The 15,062-nt window shown below is 58.4% G+C and overlaps 1 protein-coding gene across 1 annotated transcript in view; it reads left to right on the top strand.

The window, feature by feature from the left end:
- Prex1 (phosphatidylinositol-3,4,5-trisphosphate dependent Rac exchange factor 1) overlaps positions 1-15,062 on the top strand; it is a 101,137-nt gene that overhangs the window by 32,330 nt on the left and 53,745 nt on the right. The window contains exons 2-4 of the mRNA XM_042702171.1: positions 3,279-3,350; positions 5,289-5,411; positions 10,890-10,994. Coding sequence (XP_042558105.1) covers positions 3,279-3,350; positions 5,289-5,411; positions 10,890-10,994 — 300 coding nt within the window. The remainder of the gene's footprint in view (positions 1-3,278; positions 3,351-5,288; positions 5,412-10,889; positions 10,995-15,062) is intronic.

The raw sequence follows: 15,062 nt of genomic DNA, 5'->3' as shown, positions 1-15,062 counted from the left end.
GGTGAGGGCCGGGCACTGGTGGCCTGGCCAGGGAGGGGGCCGGCGTGCTGGGTGCAGCCGCCCGGCTGTGGGGCGGAACACAGCCATGCCAGCCCTGGTGGGGGGGGAGTGGGAGGGGCCTCTCACATCCGCGCGGTCTTGGCTGAGTGCTGGCCGGGCCGGGGCACATGGAGCAGCGGAGCCGGGCAAGGAGCGGGCGTCAGGCCCAGGAATCTCACGATGCGGCTGCAAAGCTGCCCATGAGTGCAGAGGATGCCGGGCGCCCTGGTGCCACAGCCCCTTCCCCACGCTCCGCTCCTTCCCAGCCGTGCTGGCTGCTGCCTGTTTGCAGCCTCTCCCTGGGTGGCCCGAGCCTGCCATTGTCCCCGCACAATGGTGGCGGCCAGTGCTGTGAGAAGAAAGCAGGACAGGAAGCCCCATCTAGGTCAGCCAGTGGGGCTCTCCTTGTGCCCCACCCTCCCCAGGCGGCTGCCTGGCTGAGGCTGCCTTTGTCTCCCTGTCTGAGGGCCAGAGGCGGCTTCCTGGCCACATTCCTGTCCACCGCTCCACTCTCTGCTCCTGTCCTGTCGCAGCCCCTCCGGGAGCCTCTGCTCCTTCCCCTCCACCCCCCCACCCCTGCGGGGTGCAGAGTCCAGGCCCCTACCATGTGTCAGGCCTTGCTTGTGCTGGGCCTTCCTTTTGATCTTTGAGTCCTACTGTGTGCTCCAGGCAGACCTGGGGAGAGCATCCTGTTAGCAGGAGTGGCTTGTGCAAAGGTCCCAGGGCAGGTGTAGGTTTGGCAAGGGGAAGGAGTCTACCTATGTGAGAGCCCGGCCCTAGATAAGTACGGTGTGGGCGTGCTGCACAGTGAGGTCATGGAATGCAGTAAGGATGAGGTCTCAGGCCTATAGTCTGGGGAAAGATCTGTTTTTTGTTTTTTTTTTTTAATTATTATTAAATGCACTGGGGAGGTTTTTTCTTTGTTTTTGGTCATGGGGCTTGAACTTGGGACCTGGGCACTCTCTCTGAGCTCTTTTGCTCAAGGCTAGTCCTTTACCACTTTGGCCCACAACACCACTTTTGGTTTTGTGGTGATTAATTGGAGATGAGAGTCTCCTGCCCAGGCTGGCTTTGGCCCGTGATTCTCAGATCTCAGGCACCTGAGTAGCTAGGATGACAGGCAAAAGTTACCAGTGCTCAGTTTTGTGGAAGACTTTTTTGTGTTTTCCTTCTTCTTTGGGTGGTAACTAGGGTTTGAACCCAAGGTATTATGCGCTCAGTTGGTTTGTGTTAGGTTTTTAAAAAGAGATAGCCGAGTAAGAACAGCACCACGCACGTGGTATTCAGGTAAGGGGTAGGTTTATTCAGTAGATCTGCTGGGACCAGGCCAGGTTGGCACTCCACGTGGTGGGGAAAGGCCTGGGAAAGAGAGAGAAAAGAGCTAGAAAAGAGAGGAAAGAGCTAGAAAAGAGAGGAAAGAGCTAGAAAAGAGAGCAGGTGGGAAAGAGCAAGCTAGGAGAGAGAAGAGAAGGAAAGAGCTGAGAAAGAGCTAGAAAAGAGCCGAGAGAGAGAGAGAGAGAGAGAGAGAGAGAGAGAGAGAGAGAGAGAGAGAGTGTGAGAGAGTGTATGGGCCTGGGCTAGGCCTTATCTAGAGTATGGGAAGAGAAAGGTGTGGCCACATCAAATTCAGATGTGACCTCTTCCAGGTGTCCCAGTTGCCTAGGTAACGCAGGTACTGGGTGGAGACTTTGCTGCGAGGAGGGTGGAGTCTGCTCGCTATCCAGGAGCAGACCTTACAGTTTGCTTTCTTTGCTAGTGCTCTACTGCTTGAGCCATGTCTCCAGCTCTGCTTTTTGCTGGCCATTGGAGGTGGAATTTGGACTTTCCTGCCCTGGCTGGCCTCAAATGATGATCCTCAAATCTCAACCTTCTGAGTAGCTAGGATGACAGGTGTGAGCCATCTGAGCCACTGTTGCTCAGTGTGGTTGACATATTTAAGAAGACCCTTTGGGCTGGGCTTGTGGAGAAGGGGCTTTTAGGGGTGAGCAGGAGAGGGAAGGGTGACGGCTTCAGCCCTGGGCCTGGGCCTGCTGGTCTGGTTGGAGGAGCAGCAGCTGATTGCTTTTGCAGGGACATTGCTGTGGTGTCTGAGGGGAGGAGCCGGATGGGAGGAGCAGGGGTGGGGGGAGTGGGGTGGGGGGGAAAGGGGTGAGGCTTGGGGAAGTTGGGATGGAGGAGCACTGGGGAGCCCCTTGGGGGTGGGGTGGGTCTCTTCCGTGGGATCTGGGGCTGGAAAACCGATGGTGGGGGCCGGGGTGCGGGTGGTGGTGCGGGTTGCCGCGCTCGCGCAGGGTCGGCCCCTCACCCACCTGCCTGTGGCCTCCCAGCACGGTCCTGGGCTGGCCTCCTCCCCCCCCTCCCCCGCCACACCGAGCTCTCTCCAGGCGGGCGTGGGGGATGGGACGGGCTCTGGATGATCTGTGGCTGGTGGATCCCCCCCCCCCCAGCATGGGTCCCTGTGGCCCGTGGCTGTGATGGTTGTGGCAGCTCCCCAGCCTTTCCCCAGGTTAACCCGAGCTGGTGGGCTAGGCAGGGACCTCCGTGGGCAGCTGGCCTCGGTTTCCCTTCATTGCCAAGTCTGATCCCTCCCCCCACCAGGTCACTGCTGCTGCTTCTCAGAACCCCCCCCCCCCCCCGCCCTGCTCCCCACTCTCATGCGCCGGCAGCGAGGCCTCTCTGGGCACTTGGCCGGGAGGCTCTCTCGCGTGGCGTGGCGTGGCGTGGCGTGGCGGTGCTTGCCTGTCATCCCATGCCGGGAGGTCGAGGCAGGGGCCAGGCAGGTGTGTGCCCCTGCCCTGCCCACTCACACAGTCAGGCGGCCGGTGTCACGCCACCCAGGAAGTGTGGCGGGCGGCTGCTGGAGGTCAACAGGACCTGCTCTGCTCTGTGGTACTGGGACTGAACCCAGCGCCTCACACTCGCTAGGCCAGCACTCTGCCACTGAGTCATGCCTCCACTCCTTCTGGTTTTAAGATGGGGCCTCTTGCTAAGTCTACTGCGGCCAGCCTCTAACTACTGTCCTCCTCACTCAGCCTCTCATAGCTGGACCGTCCCCGTCAACAAAGTGAGATCAGATTGGAGGGGCACTTGTGTGATGCAGGAACTCGGTGCCCGAGTGGGCCCCAGGCTGGCATGGGGTCCCTGCCCATGTCCCTGGACCGCAGCAGTCCCCCAGGGTGGTCAGTGTTGAAACCTGGCCTCACGTGACTTCCCCTCTGCCTCTCCTCTCCCCCCGCCAGGCCTTCCTGCAGCGCATCCGGCAGAACGTGGCCGACTCTGTGGACAAGGGCCTCACGGAGGAGAACGTCAAGGTAGGACCCGCCCCTCCCAGTCTTCCCTGTTGCTGTGGCTGGTGCTCCTCCCGGGAGATGCCCGGGCGTGGCGCCCGCCAGCCCCAGAGGCCTCTGTCCTGGGAGCCACGGGAGCTGCCTGCATCACTCGATGCCCATCACTCGATGGCGTGGCCACCATCTTCCTGCCTTCTCCTTGGGTCCGGCCCCTGGCCTGGGAGCCTGGCGCCCACCCCTGCCCCCTGCCGGGGTGCTGGACATCGAGTGTCCCTGCAGGGTGCCAGCGTCACCAGGCCCGGCTTCTTCTAGGCCTTGGGCCTGGAGGTCCTGGTCCAAGGGGAGAGGGGAAGATGGGGCAGGGCTGCAGAGTTGATGCCTGTGGGGTGGGGGTGGGGTGGACCCCCACGTCTGGTTCTTCAGGACAGGGACCTGGCCCACCGTGATTCTGAGTTTGCTTTCTTTGCATAGGCCAACAGGCTCAGAGTGGAAAAGGGAGCTGGTGGAGGGTGGTCACTGGTCCTGGGAGTGGCGCGTGTGTGCGCGCGTGTGTGTGTGTGTGTGTGTGTGTGTGCGCATGCAGGTACGCGCGCGCGCACACACACACACACACAGAGCTTCCAGGTAGAACCTTTCTTGTTATGCACCCCTCCTGTTAGAACACCACTTCCACACGGCGGGGCCTTGTCTCAGTCCTGCCATCCCCTCAGGGCCTCTGATTTACCCAGCACATAGTAGGTGCTTAGTAAACACTAAGTTGGTGGCCAAGTCCTCCCTGCAGCCAAAATTTGCTTGTTGTTTTTTTTTTTTTTTTGCTAGTGCTGGGGCTTGAATCAGGGCCTAGGCTCTGTCCCTGAGCCTCTCTGTGCTCAAGGCTAGCGCTCTACCACTTGAGCCACAGCACCATTTCAGGCTTTTTCTGTGTATGTGGTACTGAGGAATCGAACTCAGGGCTTCATGCATCTAGACAAGCACTCTACCATTAAGCCGCATTCCCAGCCCTGTGTTTGGTTTTTGTGCAAGCACCTCCTTCAAAAGTTAAAGTAAAAAAAAAACAAAAACAAAAAACTCCCTTGTTAAAAGGAGATGGTGCCGATGCAGCACCGAAGTAAAATCTCTAGTTTCCCAACCGGCCAGAGCCCTGCGGTTACCAACGTGTATCGTAGCCAAGAGTCCTCTGTTCCTCAAGCACAGATGTGAGAGGTCTTTCTGGTGTTGGTTTACACCTATGCCCAACAGAGGCCCGTTTGGCACCTCAGCGCCCCCCTCCCCCACCAAACGGAAGGCCAGCATGGACGTCCACAGTCCATAGGAAGATAGATTGGAATCTGCCCCTCCTCTTGCAGACTGCATAGTAGTCCACTGCGGGTTATTATTTAGTTTCCATGACTGCAGAGCAGGCACACCCCTGAAACGTGACAGTTTCCTCACCCCCAAATATGTGACAGCCCAGAGTGTCCACAGGCCCGGCTGAATGTCTCGTTTGGAGATGACTGATGGAAAGCCTCGCTTCCAGGATGTAGCGTTGCCGCGTCCCCGGGGCGAGTGCAGACCCGGGGCGATCCTCCCCCCCACGGCCCAGGCACGGGTGTGAGCCGGGCTCTGGCAGGACGCGGCAGTGGTGTGTGGGTGTGACGTGGCGCTGTGCATGGTGTGGCCTTGGGTTCTGTTCTCTGAGCCAGGGGTGGTGGCTCACACCTGTAATCCCAGCTTCTCAGGAGGCTGAGGTGTGACAATCATGGTTTGAAGCCAGCCTGGGCAAGAAACTCTTTGGAACTCGTATCTTCCAAAAAGCCAGCAGTAGAGCTGTGACTCAGGTGGTAGTGTGGCTCCTGTTGCTCCGGCCATCCCGGGGCAGACCAGCCGGCAGAGGCTGGGCTGGGGAGGATGTGGCCTGTTGGGCTGGCTCTGCCCTCCCGGTGAGCCCCCACGGACCCTGGCCCCCGGCCCTCGTTCCCCCAGATCCTGTTCTCCAACATCGAAGACATCCTGGAGGTCCACAAGGATTTCCTGGCCGCCCTGGAGTACTGCCTGCGCCCTGAGCCGCAGTCCCAGCATGAGCTGGGGAACGTTTTCCTGAAATTTGTGAGTATAGTACCCAGCGCCGGAGGAAGCAGCATCCAGCCCCCCCACCCTACCCCCGCTCCCAGCCCACCTCCCTGGCCTGCCCTGGACCCCTGGGGCCTCTCTGCCCAGGTGATGGGTGGTCACCTGCACACTTCAGGGCCTTGATGCTCATCCTGTGGCCTTCACATGGAGAATGGCCTCCCACAGGACGGCTGTGTCCTGGGCTTCCCAACCTCCTGGCCCAGGGGTCCTGGGGACCCCCTTCTCCAGGGCCCTCCCCCACCCTTCCCTCCCCTCCTCGTTCCACAGGCCAGCAAAAGGCTCAAGCCAGCGCATTGGCTCAAGCCAGCAATCCTAGCTACTCTGGAGGCTGAGAGCTGAGCTTCATGGTTTGAAGCCAGCCAGGCAAGAAAGCCTGTGAAACTCTCATCACCAACTAATCACTAAAAAGCCATAAGTGGAGTCATGGCTCAGGGGGTAATGTACCAGCCTTGAGGAAGAAGGCTAAGGGATGGTGCCAGGTCTGAGCTGAAGGTCCAGAAGTAAGACACACGTACACGTACACGTAGACACACACACACACACACAGAACTGGGCTCAGACCCTTCCCGATGGTCAAGCCAGCGTTCTGCTCTTCGCACTTCATCTGCACCCCTGGTATTACTGGTTTATTCCTTTGTGAGCAGTCACTGAGGGCGTAAACTTAGCAGGGAAGCGTGCCGTAGCGTTGGAAATGGCCGGAGCCCATGTTCTTTGGTAACAGAAGTCCTCTAAGAACAAAAGATGGAACCAGAGGGGTCACTGCCCAGCAGCCTGGGCCGGGGACACCGTGGGCTTCCTTGGCGGAAGGTTCCAGGGTATAGATGCTCTGAACGTGTCACGTGCATCCGTCTCCAAACCCCTGAGCTGATGGCAGCGATTGAGAACGCTGGTGTGAGTCAGTGTTTTTACTTTAAAAAAATCACCTCGCTAATCTAAGCTGTGAAAGCATCGTTCCCCCCGGTGAGTCACTGGCTCAGGGGGTTCGGAGCAGTCTGTCTCTGCCCCAGCTGGGAGCAGCGTGCAGGTGGCTGCAGAGCAGCTGCGGGCACCGGAGGCCCGGCAGCCTCACTGGAAAGCATGCCCCAGCAGGGCGGGCCCTGGGGTGTGCGCGGCGGCAGGGAGGAGGGGCTGGGCCTCCGTCCCACCGTGCCCGGGTGGAGAGTGGGCTGTGCGAGAGCTTGGGAGCCATGGACAGCATCTGGCTTAGGTCTGGGCCTTAGACATGGCAGTGCATGTGGGATGGGGCTTGATGGGGCTATGGCAGCCCGGCAGCATTCAACCTGGCCTCCCCCCTCTTCCCTCCCCCGCTAGCTAGCACCTGGGCCAGGAGTTGTACCAACCCAACCACTGCCTGCTGAATTGATCACAGACCAGTCCCAAGTGGCCTCTGCTTGCGCTGCTCCATGTGCTTTCCAGGCACCGGCCTTCAGAAAGTGCACGGCAGCAGTACCCATTCCACAGATGAGCAAACTGAGGCTCAGAGAGGTTAAGTGATGGTGCAGGGTTGCAGGGCTAGGATCAGGACTGAGACCAGATGGCTCTGGACCTGTATTTTCCCCCCCAGTCTTACCCGATATTGTCCTCTAAAACACACACACACAAGCACCCCCCCCCCCCCCCCACAGTACTGGGTCACAAGCCTCGGGATGTGGTGCTGAGTGTGTGACCGATTTGTTTCCTGTGGTCAGGAGGCTCCCAGTGGAGGCCAAGGGCAAGCTGAAGGTCATTTTACATGTCATTGGGACGGTGGCACATGGAAGACGCAGATGGGGTCAGGGGTGACTGTCCTGGTGCGTCAGGTCAGAGGTCAGCCACTGAAAGCAGGGCCCTCCAGGGAGACTTGAGTCTCAGTGAACTGCAGATGCCGCTTGAGCATCAGCACATCTCACGCCGTTCGGGACGTAAGCAGGGAGGGGGCTCTGTCGCCCGAGGGGTGAGTCGGGGAGAGGGCCAGGCCCCTGGGCTTTCTGGCCCCAGCAGGGACCCTGGATTCTGCTCTGCAGATGGTAGGAAGCTGTGGGGTTTGAGCACAGGAGTAGCGCAGTGAGGTCCTGTCTGATCCGAGCCCATCTCCCAGTGATGATGGCAAGGTGAGGAGACACCCCCTCCCCCTCCCCCCTTCTCCCTGCTGGAGGCCCAGTCCCTTCCCGCCTCTCCCCTCCTGGTCTCAGCCTTTCTGGCTGTGGTGTGGAATAGATGGTCACCATGTCACCTCAGACAACCCCTGGTACCCCTGGGGGGGGGGCTAGATCCCCTCCCCTGGGTGTCTCTAGCTGGTGACATACCCAGAAAGCCACTCAGGTCAGTGTGTGCCCAGCCCCACCACCACTGTCTCCCCGCGCTGGCCCCTGGGAGGAAGTGAGTCTGTCAGAGGCTTTCCACATTTGCAGACCTGGGCCTGGGCCGCAGCTGGGCTGCTCCTTACCAGGACTTCAGGATGCTCGGGCTTTGGAGGGGGGGAGGCTTTCTTTTGCTAAACTTAATGTCTCCAGGTTTCAAGCTGGGCCCCCACCCTTCTGATCCCTGAAGGAGAAGGGCTGGGGAAAGGGAAGTGGGGGGGGGGCGGGCGGACAGGATGCTGTATCTGTGGCAGACATCACCAATCAATCTTAGCACTAGGCCTATGGGCTCCCCAGGGGCTGCGGCAGCACTGCCATTGTTGAGGTTGGCCCCATTGTGGCATAGATGGAGGTGGACAGGGAAAGTGTAGCTTCTTGAGCTTAAATCCATGTTTTTATTGTCTTCTCCCTTTCAAAATGTGTCTGTGTCAAGATTACCTTCACTGTAAGTGATCAACCCCTCCCCCCCCACTACTTCAGATAGGCTTTCCAAAAGGATTTTTGCTAGGTGCTAGTGCCTATAATCCTAGCTACTCAAGAAGCTGAGAGCTGAGGATATTTGGCTCTAAGCCAGCTCAGGCAGGAATGTCTGTGAGACTCGTATCTCCAATTAACCACCAAAAAAGCCACTAGTAGAGCTGTTGCTCAAGTGGTAGAGCACTAGCCTTAAGCAAAAACAAAAACAAAAACTCAAGGGAAATGCCTAGGCCCTGAGTTCAAGCCACAGTACGAGTGCACACTCATCCAAAAAAGGATTTTTGTCCATGCGTCTTAGTGAAAGGTTCAGAGAGTGTGTTGGATAGCTGGATGGGATCGCTGGATCAAGGAGCCCAGATGCTGTCTTCTGGACCTGACTTTTCTCTACCTTTGGGTCTTGTTTTCCTCTATACTGGTTTTATTTTAAAGTTGGTATGGTGGAGCCTTGTGGTGGCTGTGTCAGCTCAGCCACTGAAGTTCAGAGAACACCTCTTTCCAGTAATTCTGTGAGTCCTGCAGGACTGGCACGGGCCCAGGGTGGGTCACATGGCCACTGTCCTCAGGAAGGGAGCTCTCTGGTTGGTTTGGACTGGGTCACAGGCTCACCTGGGGTGCCCGGGGCTGTGGTGGGATCAGCCTGGGGAGAAGCAGGGAGCTGGTTCTGGGGCCTGCCAGGCCCCCCTCACTTCCTCCTCTGGTTCATTTTCATTCATCAGAAAGTCCCAGTGCCTGCCATCTGCCAGGCACTCCTGTCCCTGCCATAGTTTACCAGTGGTAAATGCAAGCCCTGTGCCCATGGAGCTGCCAGGCCAAGAGGACAGAAAGAGAAAGAGTTCTCCTCCTGCCTGCCTGCATTCAGAGCCCAGCCCTGACTCTTCGGTCCAGTTGGTGTTCTCTGCAGGAGAGGCCTCAGACAGGGCCTTGCATCACAGACAGGAAAGGGCCTCCCTCTTCCTGGCCTGCCTTCCCCTCCGGCAGCTGAGGCCTGGTTGTGGATATGTCCTGCAGCCCCCTCCTCGGCGCTCTCTGCCCCGGGGTGAGCCTCTGCCTTCCAGATCCTCTGCGATCCCCTGGCTCATTGGAGACCAGCACAATTAGATCTGTGCCTTCCAGACCCTTGGCGATCCCCAGCCTCCCCAGTTTCCTTCCCTGCCCTCATTTCTATGTCGGTTCCTAGGTGCGCTGCAGTGTGGGCCAGGACATGCGTGGTGTTTTGTGATGTTCCTGTGTGTGGCTGCGGCGGCCACTGCTGGTGTCTGGAGCGTGTAGCTTGTGTGGTGTCGCTTCAAGATGGAGGGCCTGTCTTCGGAGTGTGAATCAGTGTGCGCGTGGGTGCACGTGGGTACACACCGGTAATTGTGGCATTGCTACTTTCATGGAGCAATTTGTGCTCCTTGATTGGTTGAAACTAATCTTGGTTCAGTGGCAGCGTCACGTGGTTGGCACTCCATATGATCCTCCAACAGCCCAGGTGTGGGGCTCTGTCCTTCCGCCTGTTTAACGGAGGCAGAGGGAGGTAGAGCAACTCTGCCCAAGGCCACGTACCACTGCCGGGAGTGTGGCGCTGGCTTTGTTTTGTCTTCATGGCCTCGCTCCAGGGGCAATGGGTTTGTGGATCTGCGGTGGGGGTCGGCGCCTTCGTGGCTTAGACTCCTGCCCCCTTCCCGTGGCACGGCCATGAGTGGGACGTAGGCATTGGGTCAGGAGAGTTTGGGTCCTGGTTCTGCTGCGTCTGTAGCTGCGAGACCCCGAGCAAGTCCTTGTCCCGGGTCTTCGGTGAGTGCCTGGGTCTCCTCCAGTATGGAAGGAGGGCCGCGCTGATCTGAAGCCCGAGTGCCTGTCCTCCGCGCGTGGCCTCCCTCAGGACATCTGCACTGGTGTTGCATGGGCAGCTGGTCCGGGGCACAGAGTGGGGAGAAGGCGGCTGGGCCCCTGCTGACCTCTCCTTTGGCTCCTCATCCCTGCAGCCTCTTGCCGAAGGGACAGCTTAGGCATGTTTAGAACAGGACAAGTTCTTGCCATGGAGACCCACCTCTTCCTTCCTTAGTCTCTTGGGGGGTCTCTGGCCGCCCCAGCCCCGAGCCTTTCCTCCCTGGCAGCTCTGGGGCTTCCTTGTTTAGGGCTTGGTCGGTTCTGGAGCCCTTGGGAAGGGCAACGGCTCCGCTGAGAGCTTCCTGCCGGGGGGCTCTGTCCCCTCCACTTTGGAGCCCTCAGCCCGCGGTGTGGATGGGTGACCTGCGGTGACCTCTGCACTTTGGGCTCAGGGGCACCTGGGAGTCAGGAGAGCCATCCCTCTGCTGTGACAACTCTGTGACTTACTAATGTCACCTTGTCACTGGGGACCCTGAGGCTCAGGGAGGTCAAGTCCCCCAGTTCCCAGCGAGAGATGCAGATGGCCCAGGCCCGAGCCCAGGCCGCCTGGCTGTCACCCCTGCTGTGTCACGGGTTCTGGGTACAGCACTGGGACATGTGGAGAGGGAGCCCCAAGTGAGCAGGCCTGCCCCTCCTGAACCCCCACACAGCAGCCTCGTGGGGCCTGGGAGGCCTGTCCTCCCCCACCTGGCCTGTGGCCAGGGGCGCCCCTCCAGCACCTGCCTTCCTCCCGGCCCGCCTCCCCAGCTCTGCCCCTGTCTTGCAGAAGGACAAGTTCTGCGTGTATGAGGAGTACTGCAGCAACCACGAGAAGGCTCTGAGGCTGCTGGTGGAACTCAACAAGATCCCCACTGCACGGGCCTTCCTTCTGGTGAGTGCGTCGCTGCCTGGTCAGCTCCGGGAGGCAGGCCGGGCAACGCTTTTCTGGTGGGCTCTGGCTGGTGGAACTGCAAGGCAGGCAGGGGCCGGGTCCGACTCCACCAGTTGCTGGCTGGTGATCCTGACAAATACAGTGGTGACTGCATTACTGCCATTGATAATGGGCTTACTGGGTATCAGGGTTACCCAGAAATGGAAGGAAGCTGGTGAAACCTTGAGGCAGTAGGATCCGGGGACGTTTGAGCCCCGAGAGGGCTGTAGACATGGCAGAGTGTCGGTGTGCAAACTATGGCGTCAGGAATGGGTCTGGGCTGTCCGTCCTCAGACGGGTCCTCCCTGGTCTCTGGCAACATGGCCTCTGGAAGTCCTGTGCTTTCCTTCTGTAGCCAAGCAGCCTCAGGATCAGCCAGTCTCCTCTCTCCTCCTTTTAACAGGGAAAAATCTCCAGTCTGATGCTCAATGGCTGAGCTTGGTTCAAAACCTTATCTCTGAACCAATTGCTCTAGAAGAAAGAATTGGGTGATATCCTGATTGGTCACTTCTGAGGGCGGAGGGCAGAGTTGGATCCACACACACCTGTAGGGCTTGAGGGCGGAGTGGGTCACAGAAGCATGGCTGGTTTGGGTCTGTGGGGCTGTGTGTCAGTGGAGGGTGGATGGTGGTCAGGCAGGACAGTCGATGCCCATGTCATCTCTTTGTCAAGAGCTTTACTTACCCGTCAGACACACTGTCAGTTGTCATCTCTTTTGAGCCTTGCAGCCCATCTGTTGTGGATGAGTGGAGATAACACATTTGTCCACCTTGTAGACATCTCAAGTGACAGTGGCTTAAACAAGATGAGCATTTGTTTCTCCCTCACGTTGGCAGCTGCCAGCGTGGTTGTAGACAGTCTGGGTTGGTCAAAGGTCAAGACCTTAGGCGTGGCCCTCAAGGACAAGGTCCAGTGACCCCTTATCACATCCTAATTGTGGGTGGTCGGATGGGGTTGGGCGAGGAGGATAGTCTGCACCTGCTTTTTCCACTCATATTCTATTGGCCAGATGCAGTCATATGACCACATCTAGCTGCAAGGGAGGCTGGAACGTAGACTTCATTTTGGTCAGCCCTGTGTCTTGCTCAGAATTACACTGCTGTGGAGGAATACGCCAGGGGACGCCTCACAGCCTTCGCCAGAGGTGATGTTTAGGGTTCCAGAACAGTAAGTGGTTACTAAGAGTCCGTACTCGAAGAGTGATTGAGCTTGTGAGGTTCCAGTCCTGGCCCCGCACTCGGAGTCTCCCCTCATTCCATCACAGACTCCTTAGTCCCACACAATTTGTTTTTCTACCAGAATGCTGAGATCAGCACACGTAGCACAGGCGTGTCACCAGGTTCCAGGAGCTGGGTTGCATGTAAGGAAGGCGCAGTCTCCAGCTAAGTATTTCCAGAATTGCAGTTCAGAACGTTGCTGTTCGCTCATGGGCGGGTTCACGCTGCTTGGCCCAGTTCCCGTGAGCATCCGAAGGTGGCAAATTGGCCAGCTGGTTCCATTTTCATCTCTGGCTTTCGTGTGTTTTGTGGCTGCCGTCTTCCTCCCTGGCTACTGTACCTTCATGTTTCTGTCTTCACCTTCATACTCACAATGTACTAGGGGCTGAAAGTGAAGATGAACTCACACTAGTCACGTCCACCCCTGTGGACCGGGGTGGCCACGTTTCTGCCTTTCAGAAACTTTAGGTGCCAGCACCCAGTTCCTTCTGCCTGTCATTGGAGGGTGTCCCCTGTCCCCAGCTGGGGTCCTGGGAAGAGAAAGGTGACCAGAAGGTGCGGACAAGGGCTTAGAAAGAGCCCAACCTCTCCCTCCCTCTCTGGCCCCATCTTCCTGGTAGACTGGCAGCAGCTGGCCTAGGGCTGGCTGGGGACGGGTGGGTGCCAGCACACATGCCATCTGTCTCCCTTTTTCCTGGCGTCTCCTAGCTCTTGGCCACCTGCAAAAGAGCTGTCACGAGTCTGTTGTGGGATGTTAAGATGCCAGGAACAGATGGAATCTGGCTTTCTGCATGACGTGCTGTGCTCTCGCTGGTGATGCGACAGGACTCGAGCGTTTCCTGTCCGTCTGCTTGTCCGTAGTAAGGGGGTCCTTCACTCATTCACAACCTCCTCCTTCATTCACGTACTCACTCATTCATCCCATCCCCCTTTCACTTCACTCACTCATCCACTTGCTCACTCCCTAATAACTCCACTCATCCATTCCCTTCACTGATTCCTCACTTACTCTAACACCATTCATTCATCAACTCATTCACTGGCTCCATCACTTTTTCGCCAGCGCCTTCACAAGTACTTCTCTGGTTGAGATGAGTCTAAGCCCTGCGGCTACAGACGAAGAAGGCAGGAAAAATCCCTGTCCTCCCAGACTGACCATTCTTGTAGAGGATTCTCTCATTCAGCCTCAAGTTCTACGGAGGACATAAAGGAAGTCGAGGGCAGGCGAGTCGAGCATGCGACTGCTGTTTTAGTTTAGGCTTCGAGGAAGATGTGGTGCAGAGGACAGTGCAGTAGTGGATGGAGGGAGAGGGAGCTGTGGAGTAACTGGAGGGAAAAGCTTCCAGGTAGTGGGAGGAGGAACAAGGCCCGAGACACCGGAAGAGGATGGTGATTCAGGAATACAAGTCCCTGGAAAGAGCTGAGAGCTGGAGAGAAACGTTTATGTTCAGGCACAGCTTCCAATACTCAGCACACTCATTGAGGGGCGCACGTTTACGTGTTTTCCCCCAGTGCCACCGCCCGGGGCGTCCCCTCCCTCCCCTGTACGACAGAAGATTCTCCACTTCTTCCTGGCTGTGTCCTCTGTGTGTAGAGCAGAGCACTGCACCCTTCTCCACAAAGGCTGTTTTGCTTTTCTCGAACTCTACCTGAATTCACCCAGACAGGCTGCTTTCAGATCTGGGGCCTTTGCCGGACGCAGGCTCGTGGGCTTTGTCCCCGCAGGAGTGCGTGGCCTTCCTCTGGGGACCAGCTGGTGTCATTGTCTGCAGGGGGCAGGGTGGTGACAGCACAGTCAGAGAACAGTGTCCTTTGTCCTGTGTAAGGAAGACCAGGAGAGACCGACATGCCACAGCTGCCTGGCCAGTGGTCCTCCCTGGGGGGCTTAAACAACACTTACTCAGGTAGTTTTGGAGGCCAGGAGCCTGAGTTGGAGCTCACAGGAGCACGCTCCCTCCAGTGCTCCACGAAAGGCTTTGTCTCCCCCCCTCCCCGCCCCCCAACGCCTTGGCTGCGGCTCCCTCCGCTGCAGTCCCTGCCTTGCCCCTCTTCCTTGGCCTCCTGTGTCCTCTCCTGCTCCTACAAGGACTTGAGTCCTTCCAGTCAGGTCCCCTGTCCAGTGTGACCTCATCTTAACCGAATGACGGCGGTGAAGACCTTGTTTCCACCCACCGCCCAGCCCCCACAAGGCTACTGCCCCGGCCTGGGCAAGGTGGCAAGGCAGCAGGCGTCCCTGGGGTACCTTGGCCTGTGGTGTGGATGAACTGGCCAACTCCTGGGGGCCAGGAGGGCTCAGGGCCAGGCGCTGGGCAGGGAGGAGCGCAGGGGCAGGTGTGCCAGGTGAATGAAAGATCCCTCTTGGGGTGGGACACGGGGTGATAGGCAGGTTGCGGGAGAGCTTTGGGGAGGCGGGGCTGGCCATTCCCAACCCTGGCTCTGGGGAGAACCACCAGGAAGGCTGCAGACCCCGGGGGGGGGGGGGGGGGAAGCCAGTGGCCGCTCACCTGAGTGTCTTGTGTGAATGGGACGGCTCTTCCCAGGCCCTGGGGGGAGGGGCAGGAGTGATGAATGGCGGCTCTGTGTGTTTGTTGTTTTCCCTTCAAAATGAGATTAAAGCCAGACAGTTTGGAGGGCCTGGGACTCGGCTAGTGTCCGTGGCAGTCCTGGGAGACTCCTTGATCCTGGACAAAGGGACCGGCCCTTCTCCTGCCAGGCCCCGGAGCTTCTGGAAAGCTCTGCCCACCCCCAGGCTCCCCGGCCCCTGTCCAGCACTGACATCATCAGGGCAGCTAGTGCAGCGCTGGCCCCGAAG

Source organism: Dipodomys spectabilis, unplaced genomic scaffold (genome assembly GCF_019054845.1).
Source record: "Dipodomys spectabilis isolate Male_0828 unplaced genomic scaffold, ASM1905484v1 ptg000317l, whole genome shotgun sequence".
NCBI classification, from domain to species: Eukaryota; Metazoa; Chordata; class Mammalia; order Rodentia; family Heteromyidae; genus Dipodomys; species Dipodomys spectabilis.
Note: the sequence above shows the minus strand (reverse complement) of the source record. Positions and strands in the feature narration are given on the sequence as shown.